The sequence below is a fragment of the Ruditapes philippinarum genome, unplaced genomic scaffold, assembly GCF_026571515.1.
Source record: "Ruditapes philippinarum isolate M1 unplaced genomic scaffold, ASM2657151v2 ctg9272_1_1_1_1, whole genome shotgun sequence".
Lineage (NCBI taxonomy): Eukaryota > Metazoa > Mollusca > Bivalvia > Venerida > Veneridae > Ruditapes > Ruditapes philippinarum.
In genome coordinates this window covers 35,776-57,415 of record NW_026852353.1, presented here as the reverse complement: position 1 = coordinate 57,415, position 21,640 = coordinate 35,776, and the positions used below count along the sequence as shown (strand labels likewise).

General features: G+C 31.9%; 1 protein-coding gene and 1 long non-coding RNA gene across 2 annotated transcripts; one reads left to right on the top strand and one right to left on the bottom strand.

Moving 5' to 3' along the window:
- Positions 1 to 3,214: 3,214 nt before the first annotated feature.
- On the bottom strand, positions 3,215 to 8,306 carry LOC132757874 (uncharacterized). Its single transcript, XM_060749353.1, has 3 exons — positions 8,185 to 8,306; positions 5,799 to 6,003; positions 3,215 to 3,465 (listed from the first exon to the last, which is right to left on the bottom strand). Exons 1-3 carry the CDS (start codon positions 8,240 to 8,242, stop codon positions 3,267 to 3,269), a joined length of 462 nt encoding a protein of 153 aa, XP_060605336.1. The 5' UTR covers positions 8,243 to 8,306; the 3' UTR covers positions 3,215 to 3,266.
- A 4,051-nt stretch (positions 8,307 to 12,357) lies between these two features.
- Positions 12,358 to 16,454, top strand: LOC132757893 (uncharacterized). The gene is made up of 4 exons (XR_009629514.1): positions 12,358 to 12,513; positions 13,777 to 13,872; positions 14,267 to 14,472; positions 16,255 to 16,454. It is a non-coding gene; the product is annotated as an uncharacterized LOC132757893 (long non-coding RNA).
- The last annotated feature ends 5,186 nt before the right edge of the window (positions 16,455 to 21,640 follow it).

Below are 21,640 nucleotides of genomic sequence, written 5' to 3'. Positions count from 1 at the left end.
CTCGAGCAAGGACACGAATGTCAGCCATTGTAATACACTTGAGACATAACAGCTTTATTAACTATCTAGGTGTGAAAATTCAATTGTATTACTTAATCTCATGTTTTCTTATGTTATAATATATAAAGGAACTTCCAAAACAGTTATAAATCAAAGCTGGCGCTGTGGTGCAGTGGTAACACTGTCTGACTTCAAATCTAGGGGTTGCGAGTTCGACCCCCCGCTACTCCACTAAAATACTTACTCACTACTACTACTAACACACTGACACATGACACTTCTCACACACTGACACACTACTCACACACTGACACAGGACACTACTCACTATTACTCACACACTGACACATGACACTTCTCACACACTGACACACTACTCACACACTGACGTAGGACACTACTCACTACTACTCACACACTGACACATGACACTACTCACACACTGACACAGGACACTACTCACTACTACTAACACACTGACACATGACACTTCTTACACACTGACACACTACTCACACACTGACGTAGGACACTACTCACTACTACTCACACACTGACACATGACACTTCTCACACACTGACACAGGACACTACTTACACACTAACACACAGGACACTATTCACAAACTGACGAACAGGACACTACTCACATACTGACGAACAGGACACTACTAAATTGACATTACACACAGAAGACTGACCTTACACATAGGGCACTTCTCACACAGTAAACATGATTCACAGTCATTTTCATCATTAGTACATCATCACCATAAACAATTTTTAATATATTGAAAAACAGAAATTAATCATAGTTCTGCCTGGCTGTGGAGACAATTAATTTAAGAAGGAACTTGTTTATGTACAGTGTAAATATATTGTTAACTGTAAATACTTTAAGGTTTTTAATAACAAATAATTTCTAAATGAACATATTAAGAAAAACAGATTGTGTTGGACTATCACAGAAAAATAACGGGAAAAAAGTAATTACACGCAATTACAGTAAATTACGCGAATACGGTGAGTAATTTTAGTAATCAATGGTCTATATGACACAGGTCAATTTTTAAAGTTAGAGTTATAAAGATATAGGAAAAGAATCTTTAAATCCCCGAGTGGATAAAGACGGCATAATGCCATGACCGTTCAGTAAAAGCGATGAAGCAGAACGATTGGCAAACGGTGATGACGATTTGAAACCATGACAATAAGATAGAGAATACCCTGATAACGGGCCATTCAACAACAACAAACATCTATTATAGTTATAATTACATCCTTCCCTATCACCTTCCAACTGTACATACTTAAACCTCTACTTCTGCAGAAATGTTCATAATTTCCACTCTTAGTAGCTTTTTATCATGCAATCATGGTAAAATGAAATATCATGAACATATGTTTATATATGAGCATATTACTTTGCCTCGGGTCTAATGTACGAGCATATTATACATACGCTTAATTACTGAAAGAAAAATTTAAAAAGAAAAGTTCTTTTTCAGATACTACCAAGTACGTAGATGCTTACTGCAATTTATATAACCAGAGTCAATAATCCATTCCTATGGATGAAGGTAAACTTAATCTACATATAGTACAAAGAAAATACATCCAAATACTTTACGTATAAAATACCAGTACCCATAGCTTTGAGTTATATCATAATTTAGTGCAGGAACTTGAACTGAATAACATTGAATAAATTGAGAATCCTGGAAAAGAAATCTGACGAGAAATGAATAAATTTTTATACAATCATTATTTTCGTCCTTCTTTCTGTATGTCTGACAACATGTATGGGCCTCATGACGCCACATCTTGTCAAAGTTATGAAACATATCATAAATTACTTGCTTGCGGTTAACATGAAATGACTATGACCTTGCATCTTTTATGCTGCGCGTGAAATAGGTGTATCAATTGGTTAGTTACGATGGGTGATATCCTGAATTAATTGTATGACAATGAATTTGACTGTTAGATTAACGTTCGCGTTGCAGGATATACTAACGTAAGTGCATTTTTTCAAGGTTAAAGGAGCTGTACGGGTGTGTGAATTTATTGGAGTCTCGAGTAGGTAATATATATATCCTCTAACAGATCAACTATTTTGCACATTTTGTCAAGGTTAACGGACCTGTTTAAACACTCGGTATTCTGTTCACACTAAGGAGATTAGTAATATTTAAACGCAAATACGAAAAGTATGTCGACCAACGCAGTTACTTTAGTTAGTTTGTTAGTCGGTCAGTCGGCTAGTTAGTTAGTAAGTTAGTTGGTGTTACCGAGCAATTGAATTAGATCAAGGGACTTTAATGATATATTACTCGCATATAGTTTGATGTGAGTTATATGCATTATATATGTACAATCCTTAATACAATACTTAATGTAACTGTAGTGTTAAATTATAAGTCCTCGGATCTGTTTTATATTGGGTACAGAATATTATATTCGTAAAGCTTCAATAACGAGTTAATTTAAAATATGAAAATCAAGATCAACATGGAAGGACGACATTTAATGAACGCATTATAAAATAATATTTTCTGTTATCTTTTGGCTTTTATCTAATCAAGAAAGCAGTAAAAGACAATACCCACTATCGACAAGAGGCCGACTAATTACCTACTGTAACCAAAAGTGGTAATCCTTTGGAATGTAAACCGGACAATTCCATTTAAGTAATTCAGTAGGTAACAGAAAACAAGCAACCCTGGTTGTTGATGGAAGCCACCCTACCATATATGCCAATTCTTTAAATTTATGGTTCTAAAATATTTAAGATTCTATTTTTGTTTTTATGTTTGCTAATCCTAATTGTATTTAACTGATAAAAATACGTATGTCCTGGTCCTAACCATGCTACATGAATAAAATGGTACTGTACATCTTTCAATTTGTCTAGCCAAAATCATTCATCATTTATTTAACACAATAAAGCTGACTTGATGGGATCAGTGAATACCATCATATGACGGCAGGTATGTGCCAGCTGATCTTTGTCTTAGCCTATTGCATGGGTAGATTTTGTTGTCGCCAGCAGATAAAAACGTGAAATTACATGTATTCTCTGAAATCATAATTTAACTTATCTGAAAAGTGTGATGCATATAATCTATTTCCTAATTATTGGAAAACAAAATACAACGAATCAAATTAAAGCAACATAATATAAAGAGAGAAGCCATCGAAGGTTATGGAACTTTATTTCATAATGAAAAATCGTTAATTAAACATTCAAAAAACACTTTGTTCAGTTATGCATCATTATTATACACATAAGCTTTACAACAGCAGTAATTAGGTCCGCAATGATTTGCCTTCCATGAACAACCACCACTTCCATAGCTGTACGTAATTAACCCAACTTTTCCAGAATCGGGTTGTGCATATGTAGGGTTTGCTTTTAATCGTGGGTGATCTTTTTTAATGCCAAACGCATCGAAACAAGAAACTCTGCAATTAGATAATAGATTTATATAGAAATACATGAATGTTTATCAGAGTACTTCTACAATTTATTTCTCAACCTTCCGTTGGTATTTAAATTTAAGACTTTAATATAAACTTTAATTAAAATTTTGTTTTTATATAAGCAAATGTTAATACAAATACAAAAATTGAAACAACATATACAAAATAGTTGTGACGGCCTCCGAAGTATATATTATATATAATAATTACCCACGCGCCCTTCACGCTGTGTAACACCGCGGGTTTGTTTTTCAAATGCACTTTGTGGTCCGACACCAAATTGATAACCTTTGTTGCATTATTGAATGATGGGAGGTAATAAAATGCAGTTAAAATCATCCCTCTGCATTTCATTTTATGTTTAAAGGACTTGTCACAGGTTTGTTAGAAATAAAATTTACCATAATTAAGTTGCGTTACGGCTTCATCAAGCTTTTTTCACAATTTTCGATAATCCTAAATACTTGGAGTACATTAATTCCATCGCTAAAAAACGTATACAATGTCGAAAAATCTTAGACATTTTTTTACAAAATAAGATAGTTTGTAAAACATTTTATATCTTCTTCATGATCATGACCGTTATCACTGTCAATTTAATAAATGCCTAAATGTACATTTTGGTTTTCATTTCGTAAAACCCATTTTTTTGTTTGTCAGGTGCCAATCACTTTTTTATGAAAGTAACTAATATAAGCCAACTTAAACTTTCTGAAATATACTTTAATATGTCCGCAACGACTTATATATTTTGGACGCCGGCATGAGAAAAAAATGAACTGATATGATTAAAATTTAGTACAGGACGAGACAGTTTATATTCTGAATCAATGAAAACTTATATTATTTTGATAATTTCAGGTTTTGCAAGACGTATCTGTTTTATGTACCACCAAAACAGCTGCCATTGTGAAATGAGACAAGATGACTTTCGTATTTTCCGAAAATTACTTTATATGTGTTTTTGAAAATAATTTAGGGAATTTCATCTAAATAGACGTTATGATCTTGTTGAGTATGATAAATTCTTGTAATATGGTATCCATATTAAAAGCCACCTTTAAAACTTCATTATGCCCAGTAGTGACAGATTGGTACAACCTTAATTCTTTTCAATGTTCAACATTCAACATAAAAAGAATTGTTACTAATTAATTCAGAAATGTTATCCCCCTTTAAAAAGATTAGAAATAGGGTAAATCAATATTTTAATGGGTCGTCACCATTTTCTAATAAGGAACTGGATTTTAATTAGTACTGAAATATGTGTGACATGCAATCTTTAAAAATCTTTGCGAATATGTTATCTAATGCATTATTATACAGAATATACATCATACATACTTATATGTCTTTCTTTAAGGCCACTATCCAATGAAACAAATAACTGAATATAAAACATTATTATAATAAATTGCAACCCTAAAGTATAACAAATTAAAATAGTCTATCGTCTGCTATTATGAGCTAATCAGATATGTTATATTTCCGACACTTATAGATCGTTCAGAACGACATTTTTTGTGTTTGTGGTAATTTTAGTTCTAACCATTTGGCATTTTCAAGTAGGGTGGTTCAAATATTCCTGTTTGAAAATATGATTATGAAGATGTTGCCTAATTTTGACGTCTGATCAGGGATATGCAGGCTCGTATACTCTGATCCCTTAGGTTCATAACCTCTGATCCATTTTCAGAATTCCATTTTATTTAGTTGAACCCCAAAGTACGTAAGACACTTTGGGGTTGTACCCAAAGTGCATTTGACCCCAAAGTGCGGTGTTACAACCCTGTCAGTTTGAAACCCACCAGAGACTTTTCATCTTTGTTTGTAGCGAACCTGTTCAGTTACCCTGCGATTGGACAAATGCCCTACACAAATGTCCGAATGTGGTTGCATAATTCAGAGTAACAACAGCAAACCAATGAAAAATGTTGAGTCGATATGACTTAACAGAATAAAGTATGGTGTCACAAAAACGCAATTGAAGAAGCAATTAAACCTTTCATGGTATATTCACAAAAATGAATATTATGAAAATAAATATACATGAGGGCTTATTAATACGTTGTGAGGAAGGGATCTTATATATAAGAAAATCGTATCTGTCGGTGCTTTGAAGTATTGACGCTTACATAAATAACAATTGTAGCCATGATTCATTCAGTGAAACCGAGGCTTCTGTATTATACATTTGCAGTACAAGACAGTCTTAATAGATAGACATGTACTGAATGTATAAACAGCTGCCAGATTTTATATAAAAAGTGGATTCTGTCTCAACAAACATACAATCTTTTAGTAAGCTCACTTACTTCTTTCTTTGATGACTGATAGATTCTAGAATCTCAGGTGCTGCATTGTCACACATTTCATTACATGTTGGTGCAGTTGAACAATGTCTTCTAATTGCAAATACCCAACCTTGAAATTTTGAGGCACAATATGCTTGAGCTATCTCGTCAAAGTAGCTATAACTCAGGTCGTAGTATTCTATGGATCTGGAAGGTTCTATCTTCACTGAAAACAATGTGTTAAAGTCGGTGTAAAAACAACAGAAGAACAAACAAATTATCAATAACGAAAATAGTGAATTTGTCAGATCAAACATAATTTCTGAGGCTATCACTTAGTCTAAAATCTGAAACCAAAGAAGTACAAGGCAGGGTGGCATTCAACGGATCCCAAGACACAACCCGTCAACACAAGACCACCGGTAAGGAGCAAAGCAGGACACAAAAGACAGGACACTGGACAAGGCAAAGCACGGACGGGGTGTTAATTTAGATACTACACAATATGAAATAAAAGAAACTGGCAAGATAAATCATCAGTATGATTATGTATGTGACTGATCATTGGCAGTAATATGTTACGTTGCCGTTGCTTTCTCTCTCTCTCTAAAAGTTATAACCCTCAGCAAGTGATGTATTGCAGGATCATAATATATCACCTTCATGAGAACATCAGATGAGATTTAGCGAAATTGCAAAATGTATACAAAATTTAGATTGTAAAATTTGGTAACCGTAAAATTTATAAAAAGGCTGTTGTGATGTAAGCAAGATACACATTTTTACCGGAAGCGAACTCGAAGAATTTGTTCCTATTTACAGACAAAAGATTTATAAAAGTTTTTCTCGCAGATTTGTTTCTATATATTAAGTGACTTGATCTATGATTTGCACAATTTCCATAAGTATATTCAAACGTTGATACAGACAAAAGAAAGGTATCCTTTACATATCCTTGCTAAAAACGGGTGATAAGATTCTAAGTGATTTAGTATGAGCATTTATATGATTGATGATAATATTTTGTTCTAGAACATTTTATTGCATGCTATATAAATACAACAAACTGTATATGTAATATCTGACGATGTAACTCAAACTTGCCAACAACACCCGTACATTAATTCTGTCATGATTTGTTTCTGATACTTAATGCTATTAACACAAATATTTATTGTATTACAGACCTTCTATTATAGATCAATTTACTGTTAATACAAAACATTTTTCCAAATATTTTTTGCAGATTTGTTGATATTGAAAGTCTGTTCTGTTCTGTTCTCTTCTGTGTTGTTTTGTTTCTATTGAAAGTCAAAATATTAAACCTACCGATGCATCATTTTCTTTCTCTTTTAATATATTTAAAATTTAATGGAAGATATCACTTAATGATGACTAATTCAAATATTTTTGTTAGGGATAATGGCGCTTTTAAACGATTTACAAAAAAAAAAAAACTATATGTGGTGGTGGTAATTTTTACTCCTGGTCACGGCAGTAGGCTACAATGAATTAAGTAGAGCACAGGTCTGTTACCGTCCTGGACAGGCCATCAGTTGCCTACACTTTCGCAAGGAAGTGAAACTTCTGTACATACCAGAGCAGAGGTACAGTGAGGATGACCGTTGAAAGGATTTCATGTAATCACAATGAAAGTATTCTGCACCGTCCTGGAATCCAACCCGGGTCGCCCGATTCACAGTCTTTAATGAACCTTAGTGTCTATACGGCCGGTATTTTGAGTATTGCTACAAAAACAGCTGGTTTTTTAACGGACAATGTCGTACCGATTCATATAATTTGTGTTATGTACTGTTTTCTGTTTGAATTAAATGGCAGGAAATATAGTTGTCTTATTGTTGAAGACGAGTTTCGATTTTTTCATGAATATAGACCAAATATTCCTAAATTTATTAATTATATAAATGAATGAATTTTGGTAACAAAATATAAATTAGAAACATATCAATGTGCATTTTAAAATTTTGATGAACGGAACATTTCGCTTCATAATTGAATTAAAGTTTCGATATAATATGTATTTTTATCTTCGAGAACGGTTAGACTTCCTGTGACACATACAGAGAAGAACAGGATATAAGTAGGATTTTCATTGGTCATTTTTATATAAAATACTATAATAAGGGCATCTCATTCTAAAATAAATAAAATATTTAAATAATTCATAGGATCTATCTGAAACGTATATACGTCCAAATTTTGAAATAATTATAATGAGTATCGGAAACAAACTTTCTAGGTAAATTTATCAGAATGTTTAATATTGAATTTAATCCAAATATGAATATAACCTTAAGTTTATTATAACGTTACATGTAACGAAAAGCATTATCAAAGAATAATTTCATCATTAAAATAAAAACTGAAAAAGAAAAAGCATATTTACATAGAAGAATAATCACAATGCAGAAAACCAAGTTTCTTTCTTTCCGCCACTCCATCATATTGCTATGTTTTTGACCGAGGCTGATTTGTTCCGGCTTTTATATAACTAATAGCATATGTAACAAATGTTTTAATTGTCATCCCTCTTAACGCATTACCTTTTGAATCGAATTAACATGCGGAATAATATATAGTTATTGTTGGCATTCGGGTTGTTTGCAACTTACTGTAGAAGGAAGGCATTTCTCGCATTGCTTTAATTTAAAGTGTTTTTAGAGTCAACATATGGATAATTATATTTGCTATTATTGTTCGAATACAAGGGCGATAAAGGTTTATATACTTTTAATTCCCTTGCATCGGATGTACTTGAATTAACGTTTATTTAAAGGACAACGAACCCTAAGGTGCATGTACGTATGTCAGCCACCAAACTGGTATTTTCTCAAACAATGACGTCATACCGGAAAACACTCTCTCACGTTACACAATTGTAAAGAACATAACAAAAAGTGTCGAGTTATATACAATATTTTCGCATATAACTCAATTTTTACAGATTCATTAGGATTCAAAATCCTTTTCTTGTATTAATATCACCAAATATCTTTTCTTTACACAGATCTGCAAATATTTTTTTGAAAGAATCTTCACTATGGTGATGTGGTGTATGATTATTAAATACGTTTGTATTTTTCTTCGAAAAGCGGCAAATGACACGACAAAGAGCACGAGAACAACACTATCAGAACACGGAAATAATATAATTATATTTCACTGCTTTAAAGCGCAATCAGTTAATTTTATAAATAACATTTGGAATCAAGCCAAAATTCTTCCATCGCAAATAATGAGTAGTTCAATATGCAGTATGTCGTGCATTTTAATACTTAATATTATTTACTTTTTTGCACCCATCATCCGATTAAATAAATAAAAATTATTATATTATGGAGCCCATAACCATAAAGTAAGCATCTGCATCATTAACTAATCTGTTAATATTTCACTAACACCGATTTTATAGTAAGCCTTATATAAGCATCTTATCTTATGATTTATTGCAATACTTAGTGAGAAATATTCAACATTTACAAAATTCCATACACGTTTATACATTGCTGATACTTATTCAATGGTAGGATACTACGTCGTCGAGCAACCAAACGGAATGTTTTCCGATCGAGTCGAAGATAAAATATGATTAATTCTAAGGAAACGTTGGAATATCAAAAAATAATGCAGCGCACTAAATATTAGCTTTAGTACTTGATATAGTTGTGAAAACGTTTACAGTTTTACTATCGATAACAAAATAATGTTTGTTTGGGAGTCCGAGTGGGAGCATTTAGGAAAAGATTTATCCTGTTTTCAGGATTAAACTTTTTTTTAAACATTTTATAAAATTAATCAAGTACTAAAGCCAATCTTTGGTGCGCTACGTTATTTTTTTTTGATATTCTAACGGTTTCTTAGCATAAAAATATATTTTTCCTACGAGTCGACGGGATGTTTACAAACAAAAGTCCAATTAGGAGCATTTTGCAGGTGCGCGATGATAATAAAATATTTTAATCTACATGTGGTAATATAACCATTATAAATATTGAAAGGGGGAGTGGTTTATTTTCAAGTGCATTCGTGAGAATAAAAACCTGACCTTCAAGGTTATTAAACTTTTAGTTCTGTCTCAAATCTTGGGTGTTTCATTGGTCAGTGTACATTCTGTGGCAGTTTTTGACCAATCAAATGCTTGATTAAAAAATCGTATCTTAGCAGTTTTATGCGCTGATTTGTTTCTTTAAATTTAATTTATAACATAACATACTGGTCCGTTTAATAACAGTGTTACCCGTTTTGACTATATATTGCCCAAATTCGGCGGTACCCTTACACATTACCTGCGTTATTTTGACATTCCTGCGTTAAATTATTTGTTAAACAAATTATAGAGCGGAAAATGAAAATAAACGTTCACGGGATAGGTTGTGAATATAGCCGTATTCCCGTTCATACAAAAATGCAAAATGCAAATAAATAATAATTAATAAATTGGCCTGACATATTCACCTGTTCTTTAATATCAATTGTCGGAGGGAAAGTTACTAAACTGATATGAGATGTACTGGTCTGTAGGGAACAATATTTTGGCGAGATTAAATATTAAGTGCCGATATGGCTTTTAACAGAACAATAAATACGTGGTCGTTTACCAACCCTGTAACAATTATAACATGCTGGTAAACGTCCTGATCATTATTTTGTTGTTACAACAATGCTTGCGACCATTTTTAATGTTTATCTTGTCCATTATATTCTGGTAGATGTATGCGTCATGTGACGTCAAAATATCCAATGAGACAAGAGTATTTTGTAGTCGACATAATATATAGATTATTTGTTAATTTAAAGCTGTGTTATCATTTTTCAAACGTTATTCTTGGCCATCAAATCAATCTCTCAAAGGGTTGGACGTTGGATTGTGATCAAATGTTAGAGCGGTGTATTCGATTTTTTATTACAGTGTCATTGAGCCTAAAAGTCATGTCATTAAGGCTTGATTTAAATCCATGTTCATTATACATGTATATCCTAGAAGGAAGTCTCAATGTAAGTCTATGGAAATTAGCAAGGAACGAAGAGAGTTTCGCAAAAATTATTTATAGTTGTTCATATAGGGGTAAGTTACTTATATATAAATTGCTTTGTCCCTTTTTTATGGTCTGTTCTATGTAAAAATAATTGCCTTATTGGCCGTACATCCATTATAGAAGAATGCGTTTTCTCTTTTTACATCAATTTCATTGGTTGTACATGGCATCATAAATAACATGCACGAAATGACTTTAAAATGGATAAAATCCTACTATGTATGATTATTGCAAAATGCTTTTAATAACTATATTAATTTTATCATTATACTGTACATGTATTGGTAAATGAACTTTGTAGTCTGCAAATATTCTACAAATATCAAACTCTTTTTATTCATCTTTTTTAAATTGTATCAGAAATATCCGATAAAGGATTGTGTTGTGTTTATATCTAAACAAAAATACATAATTTAAGAAAATGCAACACGCATGTCATTTTAATAATTGAATGAATACATGAATATGAGTAATTAATAACAACCAAAGTTACATTTAATGGCACGGAAACTCAAATAAAGCAATTTACTAGGCAGCAACTAGGTAGCAACTTCGTTGAGTTACAATTTGCTTCGAAGTAATAACTAATCTTATTTTAGCGGTTAAGGTGTCTGCCTGTCAAGCAGGGACTATCGGTTAGAGCCCTAATCGGGCCACGACCATGTTTCTTCATATGATACCAGTACTGGTTGGTTCAAGGAAGCGATTAATATAAGTTGCAAGAACTTGTTTTGCAGTCGAGTTTAAATAAATGTTTAAACAAAATAATCTTAAATTTACATGTAGGTACAAAGTTAATTTAAAATGGCAAAATACATGTATTACAGCGACATTTTTCTCTATCTTGAAATTTTAAATGATGGTATTTAGAGAAATTAAAATTCTAAACGAAAAAACAAACAATAGACCAATCTACCTACGACCGATCGACTAACTATCTAACCAACCATATAAATAAACAGATAACGAATAAATAAATAAATAATTAAATAAATAAATAAATAGATAAATAAATAAATAAGATAACAAAACTATAAAGTGCTCTACAAGGCGAGAAACAAAATGCAATTGGATGCAAATCTATGTTAAACTTTAATGTAAATTAAGTTTATTTTCAGATTTGAAATTCCTTTAATTTGGATAATAATATATAAAATGTTATTAAATGGTAACAGTTTTTTGTGTTTATCTTTAATCTTATTTAATTTATTCACTGACGTAATATCCTTATGAAAACCCATAACATTTCACATCAACACCATTCAATTATGATAATAGTTACCATATATAGCTATGCTTTATATATTATCTGATCCTTTATTCTAATAAAATGAGACTGTCTGGCGACAAATTTGTGATGGTGTATGATTCTTATCGCTGTTTACATCAAAACACTGTTAAGGATGCAGTTAATATCTATGAGTTATATTGGTTAATTGCAACATCATAAAAAAGAATATCCGGGTATTGCAAATATAATTATAAAAAAGAAATACATAAGGAGGAGAAAATGTTCTTAAAGAAACTTAATGGATATTTTCATTGGTTGGTTATCTCATCCATATCAGATTTGACACAGGATACACACAGTGAGAAAATCTGATGCATTTAAGCAAAGTGTTGAGCTACTAAATAACTATATTAAATGCTTTAAAAGGATTGATTAGGTGAGCATCTTAGTAAGTATCTTTAATTTTATATTTAAACACATACATACATATTACTATTATGTGATTATTCTCTTAAACTTTAGCCAGAAAGTGTAATCTTTGCAGGGGTATTTAGTCAACAACTAGAGAAACATCAAGTTTGTTTCGATATTATCACTGAAAAGAAGATGTCTGTCAAGCAGAATAAATTCTACGATATCATACAACATAAGATAAGAAACAATTCTGAAATACCGCCAACAGTTACAGTTAAAACTTGGTTTGTAATTACATCATAATCATCAAATAAATAATGAATATTTTTCTTGTATACTTTTAAATTTATATCATACCGTAAGTGGAATTTAACACGCTAAATTACATATTTCTTGTTACCATGTTTAATTTTTGTAGCGTAGGTTAAGTTAAACCGAATGGCCATGTCCGGTCGGTTAAGCATTACTTTTGTGTTCCAAGTCCTTTACAAGGACCGGCAATTTGTGATTGACGTAAGTCCTATGATAATTTTTTACGGAAGCCTTAAATTTTCCATCTTACATATGAATACCGTTCAATGTATTCTGTATTGTGACACATTTAATGCTAGGCTTTGTTATTGTTTCTTTAGTATTGTTAAAGATGAAAAATAAACAATGAAAGAAAATAAATAAACCTAATTTCCATCTTTTTGGAAATCTCATTGAAACCAATATGAAACTGAAAAGAGTATTCTGTTGTCTGTCTGATAATCATAAATAGATATACAGTTTGCACCGCTTAAAGATGTTTTGTGCTCGCGTGTGTGCGTGCGTGCGTGTGTGCGTGCGTGTGTGGGGGGGATAAGTTTTTTATACTATAGCAGCCGGAATCAACCATATGGGTCAGATTAGCTGCACATTTGCTGGTCCGATCGTAGTGCCCAAATTAGCAGTGACTTTAATTTTCAAGCAGAATCTTCTCTCACCTGTTCTTCGTTCGTTGGGGGTAAGTGGAGACGACAATACTTCCAAGGCATTAGTTAATAAAAAAAACATCCCTTGTTAGCACCACCCTACAAAACAAACGAAAAAAAAACAAAAAAAAACAATAGCATTGTAAAACTACTTACTGATGATAATACTTAATAGTCGTTTATAATTGTTGTATAAAATAAACATATGCATTGCAAATCCTCAAGTACCACTGTAATGAATTTTGACAGAAATTCTTTTGTTCGTTGCTGATTTCAAAAAAGAAATTATCTACCAAAGTTTTATAAGATAGGTTTCATTATTTGGTATTTTGGTTTTTAAGACAAGTCAAGCCCTGTTTGTGACAAAAGTTCAACCTGACACGAGGCAATGGAAGGACGTAAAGATATCTTATACATTACTGCGGTGATTTTTCTATGTAAATATTATTTCTTATTTCATAGTTTTTCGTACTTTGAAATTTCTGCTTCTCCTACTAAATTATAAATAAACATTATTTAGAAACATATTATTTATTTTTAATAAGCAATTTTACATATAATTCATGAAAATCATGAACTTGGAGAAATAGTATATTTTGATATTGCCACATATTAGATCTATTACAGCTTACATGCATATGTACATGATGTATTCATAAACACACACACACACACACAAAAATGCTTTCATAAACAATGAAACATAAATTTCAAATATAATTTATAAGTGTTTCAACAATTCTGCATTCATTATGTACGATGCTAGACAAGTTAACGGCCACTTGGTAAACTACGTTTACGTTTCTTTTTCTTTTTTTCTTTTTTTTTCAGTGAGCATAGACTATTCCAGATCAGTAGAACAGTACAGTTTGAGTTATAATTACTTCGATGAGATGGCCCAGACTTATTGTGCTTCGAGGAAGTCCTGGTTGGGTGTTTGCAATCAGGAGAAATTGTGCTAATGCGCCGACATGTCAGATTATGTGTGCAAATGCTAAAATCTCCATTCTGAGATCTATCTCTTATCAAAGAAAAAGGTAAGAAAAATAATATTTTCATTAATTATCTTCAATTGTAATGCCAAACATTCTATTGTATCGACCGCAACTCAATGTATTATTGTAAACAAACATTTTCATTACCTCACCCACTTACTTTTCCATAGAAGTATTGACATTGTAGTACCGCTAAATTCATTCAATGTGCTTTATCATACCCCGCGCACCGGTTACGCTACGGCCAGTAACACAAATCACGTGTTGATGGTTTTATCACATGACTGTGCAAAAATGGCGTATACGCCAATGAAATCGTTGAAAAAATGTTTTATCTGTAATAAACAGCGACATTAAAACTTGAACTCTGGTCTCAAATATGTCGATATGATTGAAAAAAATTGATTTCTGTACAGCGTAGAGTCGAAATTTATAATTACTTGAATGATTTCTCTTTCGAGAGGGGTCATTGTTTTGGAAATAAACGGTGCGGTATTAAAATTTTTGAAAATTTAAAGTTTACCAAATGGTAAAGCTTATGGGGTGGCCTGACTAAATTGAATTGTTACTAGTTTCTTTTCGGTATGAAAGCACTCAATTGGTGAATGCGATATTGAACTGCACGTGGTCTTCTGTGTTAACATAATTATTAATTAAAGTGTGAACTTCTAAGTCTCATATAATATAATTCATAAAGATATCTATCGAACAATCGGGCATTTGTATTAGGTAAGAATACTTAATATGACTGATAGATGAATACGAGTAAGAGTAAGGGTGCACAACATTGACTACTATTGTAAATACAAATAAACATTTAAATCAATAAATATGATGAAATGATATTAGCTGTTCGTTATTATACCATATATCATATCATAACCATTGTATCATCAGTCAAGAATTGTTTTATTTTATGAACAGCCTAAGATTATAACACACACGCACAAAGTAAAGCCTAGTATTAAAAAAAAGTTATCAATGTACTTATCATTGCGTTGTAACTTTTATTGTTGATTAATGTGGAGTAAATATATTTTTGAATTGAGAAATATGCCATAAAGAACAAAATGCAACATTTTTGAATAGTCTATGCTGTATTGTCATTTCATAATGAGTCTGATTTTATTTTAAATAAGGAAAATTCAGCCAGTGAATGTGATATTTCACCTAGTCATAAATGGGCATGCCTAAATCATATTCACCCGGTGAACGCGCAGTTAATTGTCTTCGCGGTATGGTTATTGAATATGAGTTTGATTTTATTTTTAAAATGGGAAAATCCATTTCACCTAGTGAATATGATAGTACACCCAGTGAATATGACTTTACGATTTGTTATGTTGACTACTGTTTGAATCAATGAAAATGCAACTATTTTAGATCATATAATAATAGTGTTTAGTTCATTTAATAAATCTAATCTTTAAACGTTAAATTGCTTCGGTTTTTCTTCGTAGAGCAGGCAGTTAGCATCCATATACCAACAAGCCGGTTCCATGTTTACTCGTGTAGTTTGCCCCCTTCTTTGTATCCCTTACATACCTTAACGGGGATAACGCTACACTATCTTAGAATAAATAAATTGTCTAGAAAAAGCCTAATGAAAATGGTAGTGATGCTATACTTTTAATGGTGATAATTAATAGTTATCATGGTAGTGGTTGTTATGATAATATTGATGATGATAATTAAGATGATGGTGGTGATTCTGATACTGTTGGTAAAGATAATTATAATAATAATAATAATAATGATACACTCAGCATAATTTATGAAATTGGAATCGGCTATTGCTTCTATTTTCACATTATATATTCACAGCGTGAAATGTTATGATGCATTCGCCATAAGAAAAAATCATGCCCTACTAAAAGCCAACCCTGGAGTAGACCAACCTGATTCTGGAAAAATTAATCTTGCTTCATATGGATACGGCTCTGGAGGATGCACATGGAGAGCTAATCACTGCGGACCGAACTATTGTTGCTGCAAAGCTTTTTAATAAAAACAACAGACATATATATATCTTGTATATTTTCAGTTGTACATTTTTTTTCAATTATGTTTGTCCGTTTATTTTGTGTTTTTTGTTGTTTTGTTGTATTTCTACTTAGATTGTATGTTATATATTTTATGTATTAAAGTGTCGCGTGTTGAGGTGCTTTTTTTGCTAAAATGTTCCTGTCATCAATATGTCTTATATTTTCCTTATGTCTTATATAATATAACTTTTTTTTTGTGACAAGTAAGGTGCTTTGGCTCGAGGAAGTGAGGCTATTGTATTTAAGCTACACCCATCATGACTAATGCATTGTAGTATTGACATTGTTGCGATATATACCCAACTGCAGGTCTAAAGCATTTAGACAGATTTGATATAGACTGTATAAGATTGATATTTAGTTTTAACTATCATAATGGGATGCGCACAGCAAGAAATTGCAGACGACTGATAGTAAAATGATTCTTATTAATGTTTTATATCTATATATTATATATATATTTCTTATAATATTCATTAAATGGTCAAAAAAATGTGGTTTTTCTTCGTTTTTTTCTTTTCTTTTTTAATTGACTGTAGATCTAATTTACAAAGTTTAAGGATTTTTTTCTGATTCATTTACATAATAAATGATTAATATTTAAACTTATAGTTCACTCTGTTCCTTGCAATGCTTTTTATCCAATCATTATTGAGAGATTTTCAAATTTTTGCTTCTCTTAGCTGTCTATTTTGACATGAAGTGAATTAACATGGCAGTTTCCAAATATGGGGAATTAAACTCCGCCTACTGGAATGGTCGGTTCTCTTATGGTAAAAAAAGAACACCATTAGTATTGCGCAATTTCTTTATGTAAACAAGCAAATTCAGGAAAAATGTTAATGAATGTTTTCTGTGCCCGTTATTTACCAACAAATATCAAGAAACTTTCCTAGTCTCAATGTTTTGTCTGCAAAAGGGCAAACCGATTATACACACTGAAATTTGTCATATTTCTGCCATATACATTTGGAGGGACGGCATACAGAATCTCTATGTATTAAAAGAGCCCTTTGCGCACAATTATATTAGTAAGATAAGCAACATTTAAGAATTTTTTGTCTTAAATGTGCAGAAAATTTGTCCTGTTAATATTTATGTCAATGCTGATAAATAACCAGCTGAAGCACGAATGGTGCTTTCCCGCAACATAGCTCAATTTCTATAAAATGACTTATTCACAATAGTTCAACTGCAAGACCGACCTTATATTACATGATATTTCACGAAAGACGACCGTTCTATATAAGAAAAAGCCCTGGCCAACTAAATGTTGGGCTACAAAATCAAAGCACTGCTTAGCCAGAAAAAAATTCTGAAAGCGTACATTTTCGTAATTCAGAAGCATTTGCTTGTTCAAAATCAGCTACTTTGTCAATGGAACATTGTTTTCTCCATCTGACAGTGATTAAATCCTGAAGGAATTCGTCATCTCCTCCTGTTGGATAAAAATTTAAAACGTCCGCCATGACCTGTCTTTGTTCTTACACCTTGTGACCGGCAAATTATACATGTAAGGCTATTCTATCTCATTCAGATACCACATAATTATTTACTTTTTTGCCCTCAAACATCATCATTATCATTTGTTGAAAATCCACACGGGCCATGATGATCTTAACTTATTGCCTATGTACGCTTGTGCGTCTTGCCAAGAACTGACTCAATTTCTTTTGCAGCAAATGTCACAGTGACTATAGTAATGCACCGATGATTGAATGAAATGTATCATCTGAAAACCAAGATTTTCAGCTTTCAGAAAAAATACAAAATACTGCAATCGGGAACGCCCAATGGTGCATAATGCACGGACAATTTTAATACAGTTTTCGTTGGAATGAACCCTTGAGATATTTAAAGGAAACAAAACGAAACCATGATGGATGTAATGTGATGTAAGATACAGAAAATGAAAAAAAGCATGCATATCTCTTTTATATAAAGCAAATAATTTAGCAAGGGCTTTAAAACAAATCCAAGTAACAGTGACAAAAAATAGCTACTTGAGGAAAGAATTTGGTATATACACACCCTACGCCGTTTGCTTCTATTGAAATAAATATGGCTGAGATCTTAGAAAATCTTCGTTAGAAGATCATTACCGGAAATGGCCATATTTCGTGTTCATTTAACATGTGCATTATGTTTGTAATCATTTCAAACGTTCACCTTTTTCGTCGTATCGATAGATTTAACGTTTGCATTTAATATTGTGAAACAGCAACGGATTTACGTCTACACGTAAATGCGCTATATTTGAAAAAGCAAAGCCCTAAAGAGACGTAATAACTCTTTTATTGTTCGATGATATAGAAATAGTCGAGGAGAGATCTTTCTGAACTGTTATAATCTAAGGAAAGTATAAAATTTAAAACTTTACCATTATTTCTTACTATGATTTCATTCGCTATAAGCCGATTATTGATATTGTTTGAACAATCTAGTAAAGCAAGACTTAATTAATTCATTAAATGGTACGATTACGTTTATCTTCCCGGGGAAGTTAAGAAACAAACGACCATTCAAGCAGAGCTAGGCTTTATTTTTAAAGTGGCCCGGGTACCAAAACTAATAAGATACGCTGGAAACGATTTTAACCCTTCCCCTCATGAGCATATTGTGAAAAATGGACGTTAATTCTTAGAAGAAAACTAATCGTTACGAAAGAAGATTTCTCATTCTTTTAATAGAAAAACGGAGACGTGAACAACTCGTACAAATTTTCGTTGTGGAGACTGTTCGAAAATACATGATTATGATGATTAGGGACATGATGATAAAAATGATGATAATGATGATAATAATGATGATGATGATGGTGGTGGTGGTGGTGATGATGGTTAAGATGAAAATTTTGCCAAATGAAGTGTACACAAACGATCAAACTATTTTTAATTAAACGAAGAACATCAAACATAAAATAAGTAAATCAAAGAAGTTGTGAATGATAAAATGTTAACAATGCAACGACTGTCTATTAGAAAAGAGTCATTTGGTACTTTAAAGCTTTATTTATAGAAATAAGCATATTGAAGACCAATTACACATGTACAAATAATACAACAAAACACAATTGTCACAAGAATGCATAGAATATGTTCAGCCTCATTCAGTTTAATAAAAGTGTCTATATAACGGATACTGTGATTATAACCGACAGAACATCTTCTGCAGGGACAAACTATTGATGCTGATAAGTGAAGAGGTTCAATTTATAGGAAAGTCTTTTCACTGTTGCTGTTGAAAGATTATTGCTCTGCACACAGTCACCCTATAATTGTCGCACTTTATCTGGTATTACTTTCAGGAGGTCGCCACGTCCCAAAGTTTTTTATGTAGAAAATGTGACCTTGATTATGTGAGTCCCTGTGAACACGATGTGCTCTACTCCTGTTTACAACATATCAAAGAATATATTTTCCGTAGCTCATCCCGAAACATTTTGTCAAGAAAATATTAGCATAGCAATTCACCGTACTATTAAGAAATAAGCATTAAACACTGTGTAATATATCGCCTGCCAGGCAAAGCTAAAGTGTCGGTAGTAAGAGTTTTTACCTGTCGTATGAATGTTAAAGAATACAGGATAGTAATTGCAAAGAACTTTTGTTTTGTTCTCATAGATCTTTTTTTAGATTTCGTAGAGCTTCTCTGTGCTTGCGGAAGTTTTGCGGTATGTGTCCGTCCGTCGCTTTCTAAAATATTTCTAGCGTTTATATGACGTGCAAGGTTTGGTGTTACATGTGCTTTATTGTTTTTATTATTGATATCGTTTACAATTGTTTTCTTTTCATTATATATCTCCTTTTTCTTCAGTACATTTACTGGATATTTTATTTTTCCGTCCATTGCTGTAAATATATGAATGATCTTTATCATTACCTTTATGTTAGATGGGATCATAATGTTTATTTTACTTAATACTTTTAAGTTGTTGTTGCCTCTTGTCCAGTCACACTTATTTCCATATCATTTGCGTAAATAACAATTGATCCGCAAGAACAACTAACATCTGTGTTGATCCTATTGTTAATAGCGTATATCCTCAAAAAACTTGTTTCATATCTTTGCCCCTATCAGCCTCGCTTCGTTTGCCGAACACGCCATTGACCTTGCAATGGGTTAAAGGTAATTCAAGAATACCTGCTTTTGTGTGCCCTACACATTGAGATAACCATACATCATTAAAACTAAGTGACTGTAATAAATCTCTAACGCTTCTAACCCATGTTTTTGTTAGGTTTTGCATGCAACTCTCTGTACAATAATTCATTAACTATTTTAACGTATTTTACATCTTCAAGCTATATAATTTTAAGCCAGCATTTTATTACACTAACAATTCTTCATAATTTCAAATTTGTTCTACCTAGTTCTCCATAAATAAAATTGTTCTGAGTTTGTACTCTGACGACTAACATTTTTTTTACCAAACTTTAACTTTTTCTAATTTGCAACAATCATATATACCGCTTGCCTATGAAGCATAGTTCAAAATTGGTGAGATCAATTTATCAAAAATATCTAGTTTATGTTTCAAAGTTATACATGGGAATTTAATCAAATCTAGTTTTTATTTATATAATGCCTTCAAAGCCTGACCAGAAAGTGTTTCAAAAGAAGTATTAAAAGATCCACCAGCTGTAAAGACTACTCCTAAATAATTAAATTTTTCGGCAATTTCTAAATTTTCTCCTTTATATACAAATGAAATGTTATGCCTTAGTCTGCCTTTTCTGAAAATCATTATTTTAGCCTTCTTAATATTAATAGTTAATCTCCACTATCTTAATAATTCTCCAATAACAATAAACCTTTATGTAAGCCTTCTTCTGTTTCAGATAGAATAACGATATCATCTGCATATAAAATTAAAAACAATTTTTTGAAACCTAAATTAACTCCTTCAAATTCATTCATAATAAAATATTCTTTTATGTCATTAAGATACATGGCGAACAAAAAAGGTGATAAATATCCCTGTGAATATAACGATCCTATACTTCATGTGTGGGATATCTGAGGAAAGATCCGCGCAGTGTCCAAAATAAGGTGTGCTGAGGCCTTTGTCAAATTGGGCTGACTATACGAGAATGTTTCCGTTTCTTATAAAATCGGATGCCTTAATATTATTCCCAACAAAAACAACAAGTTCCACATTATAT

Coding starts and splice junctions, on each gene's coding strand:
- LOC132757874 (XM_060749353.1), bottom strand. CDS start 8,242: ATGATGGAGTGGCGGAAAGAAAGAAACTTGGTTTTCTGCATTGTGATT. Junction 6,004..8,184: donor CATTGTGATTATTCTTCTAT/GTAAATATGCTT, acceptor CATTGTTTTCAG/TGAAGATAGAACCTTCCAGA. Junction 3,466..5,798: donor ATCAGTCATCAAAGAAAGAA/GTAAGTGAGCTT, acceptor ATCTAATTGCAG/AGTTTCTTGTTTCGATGCGT.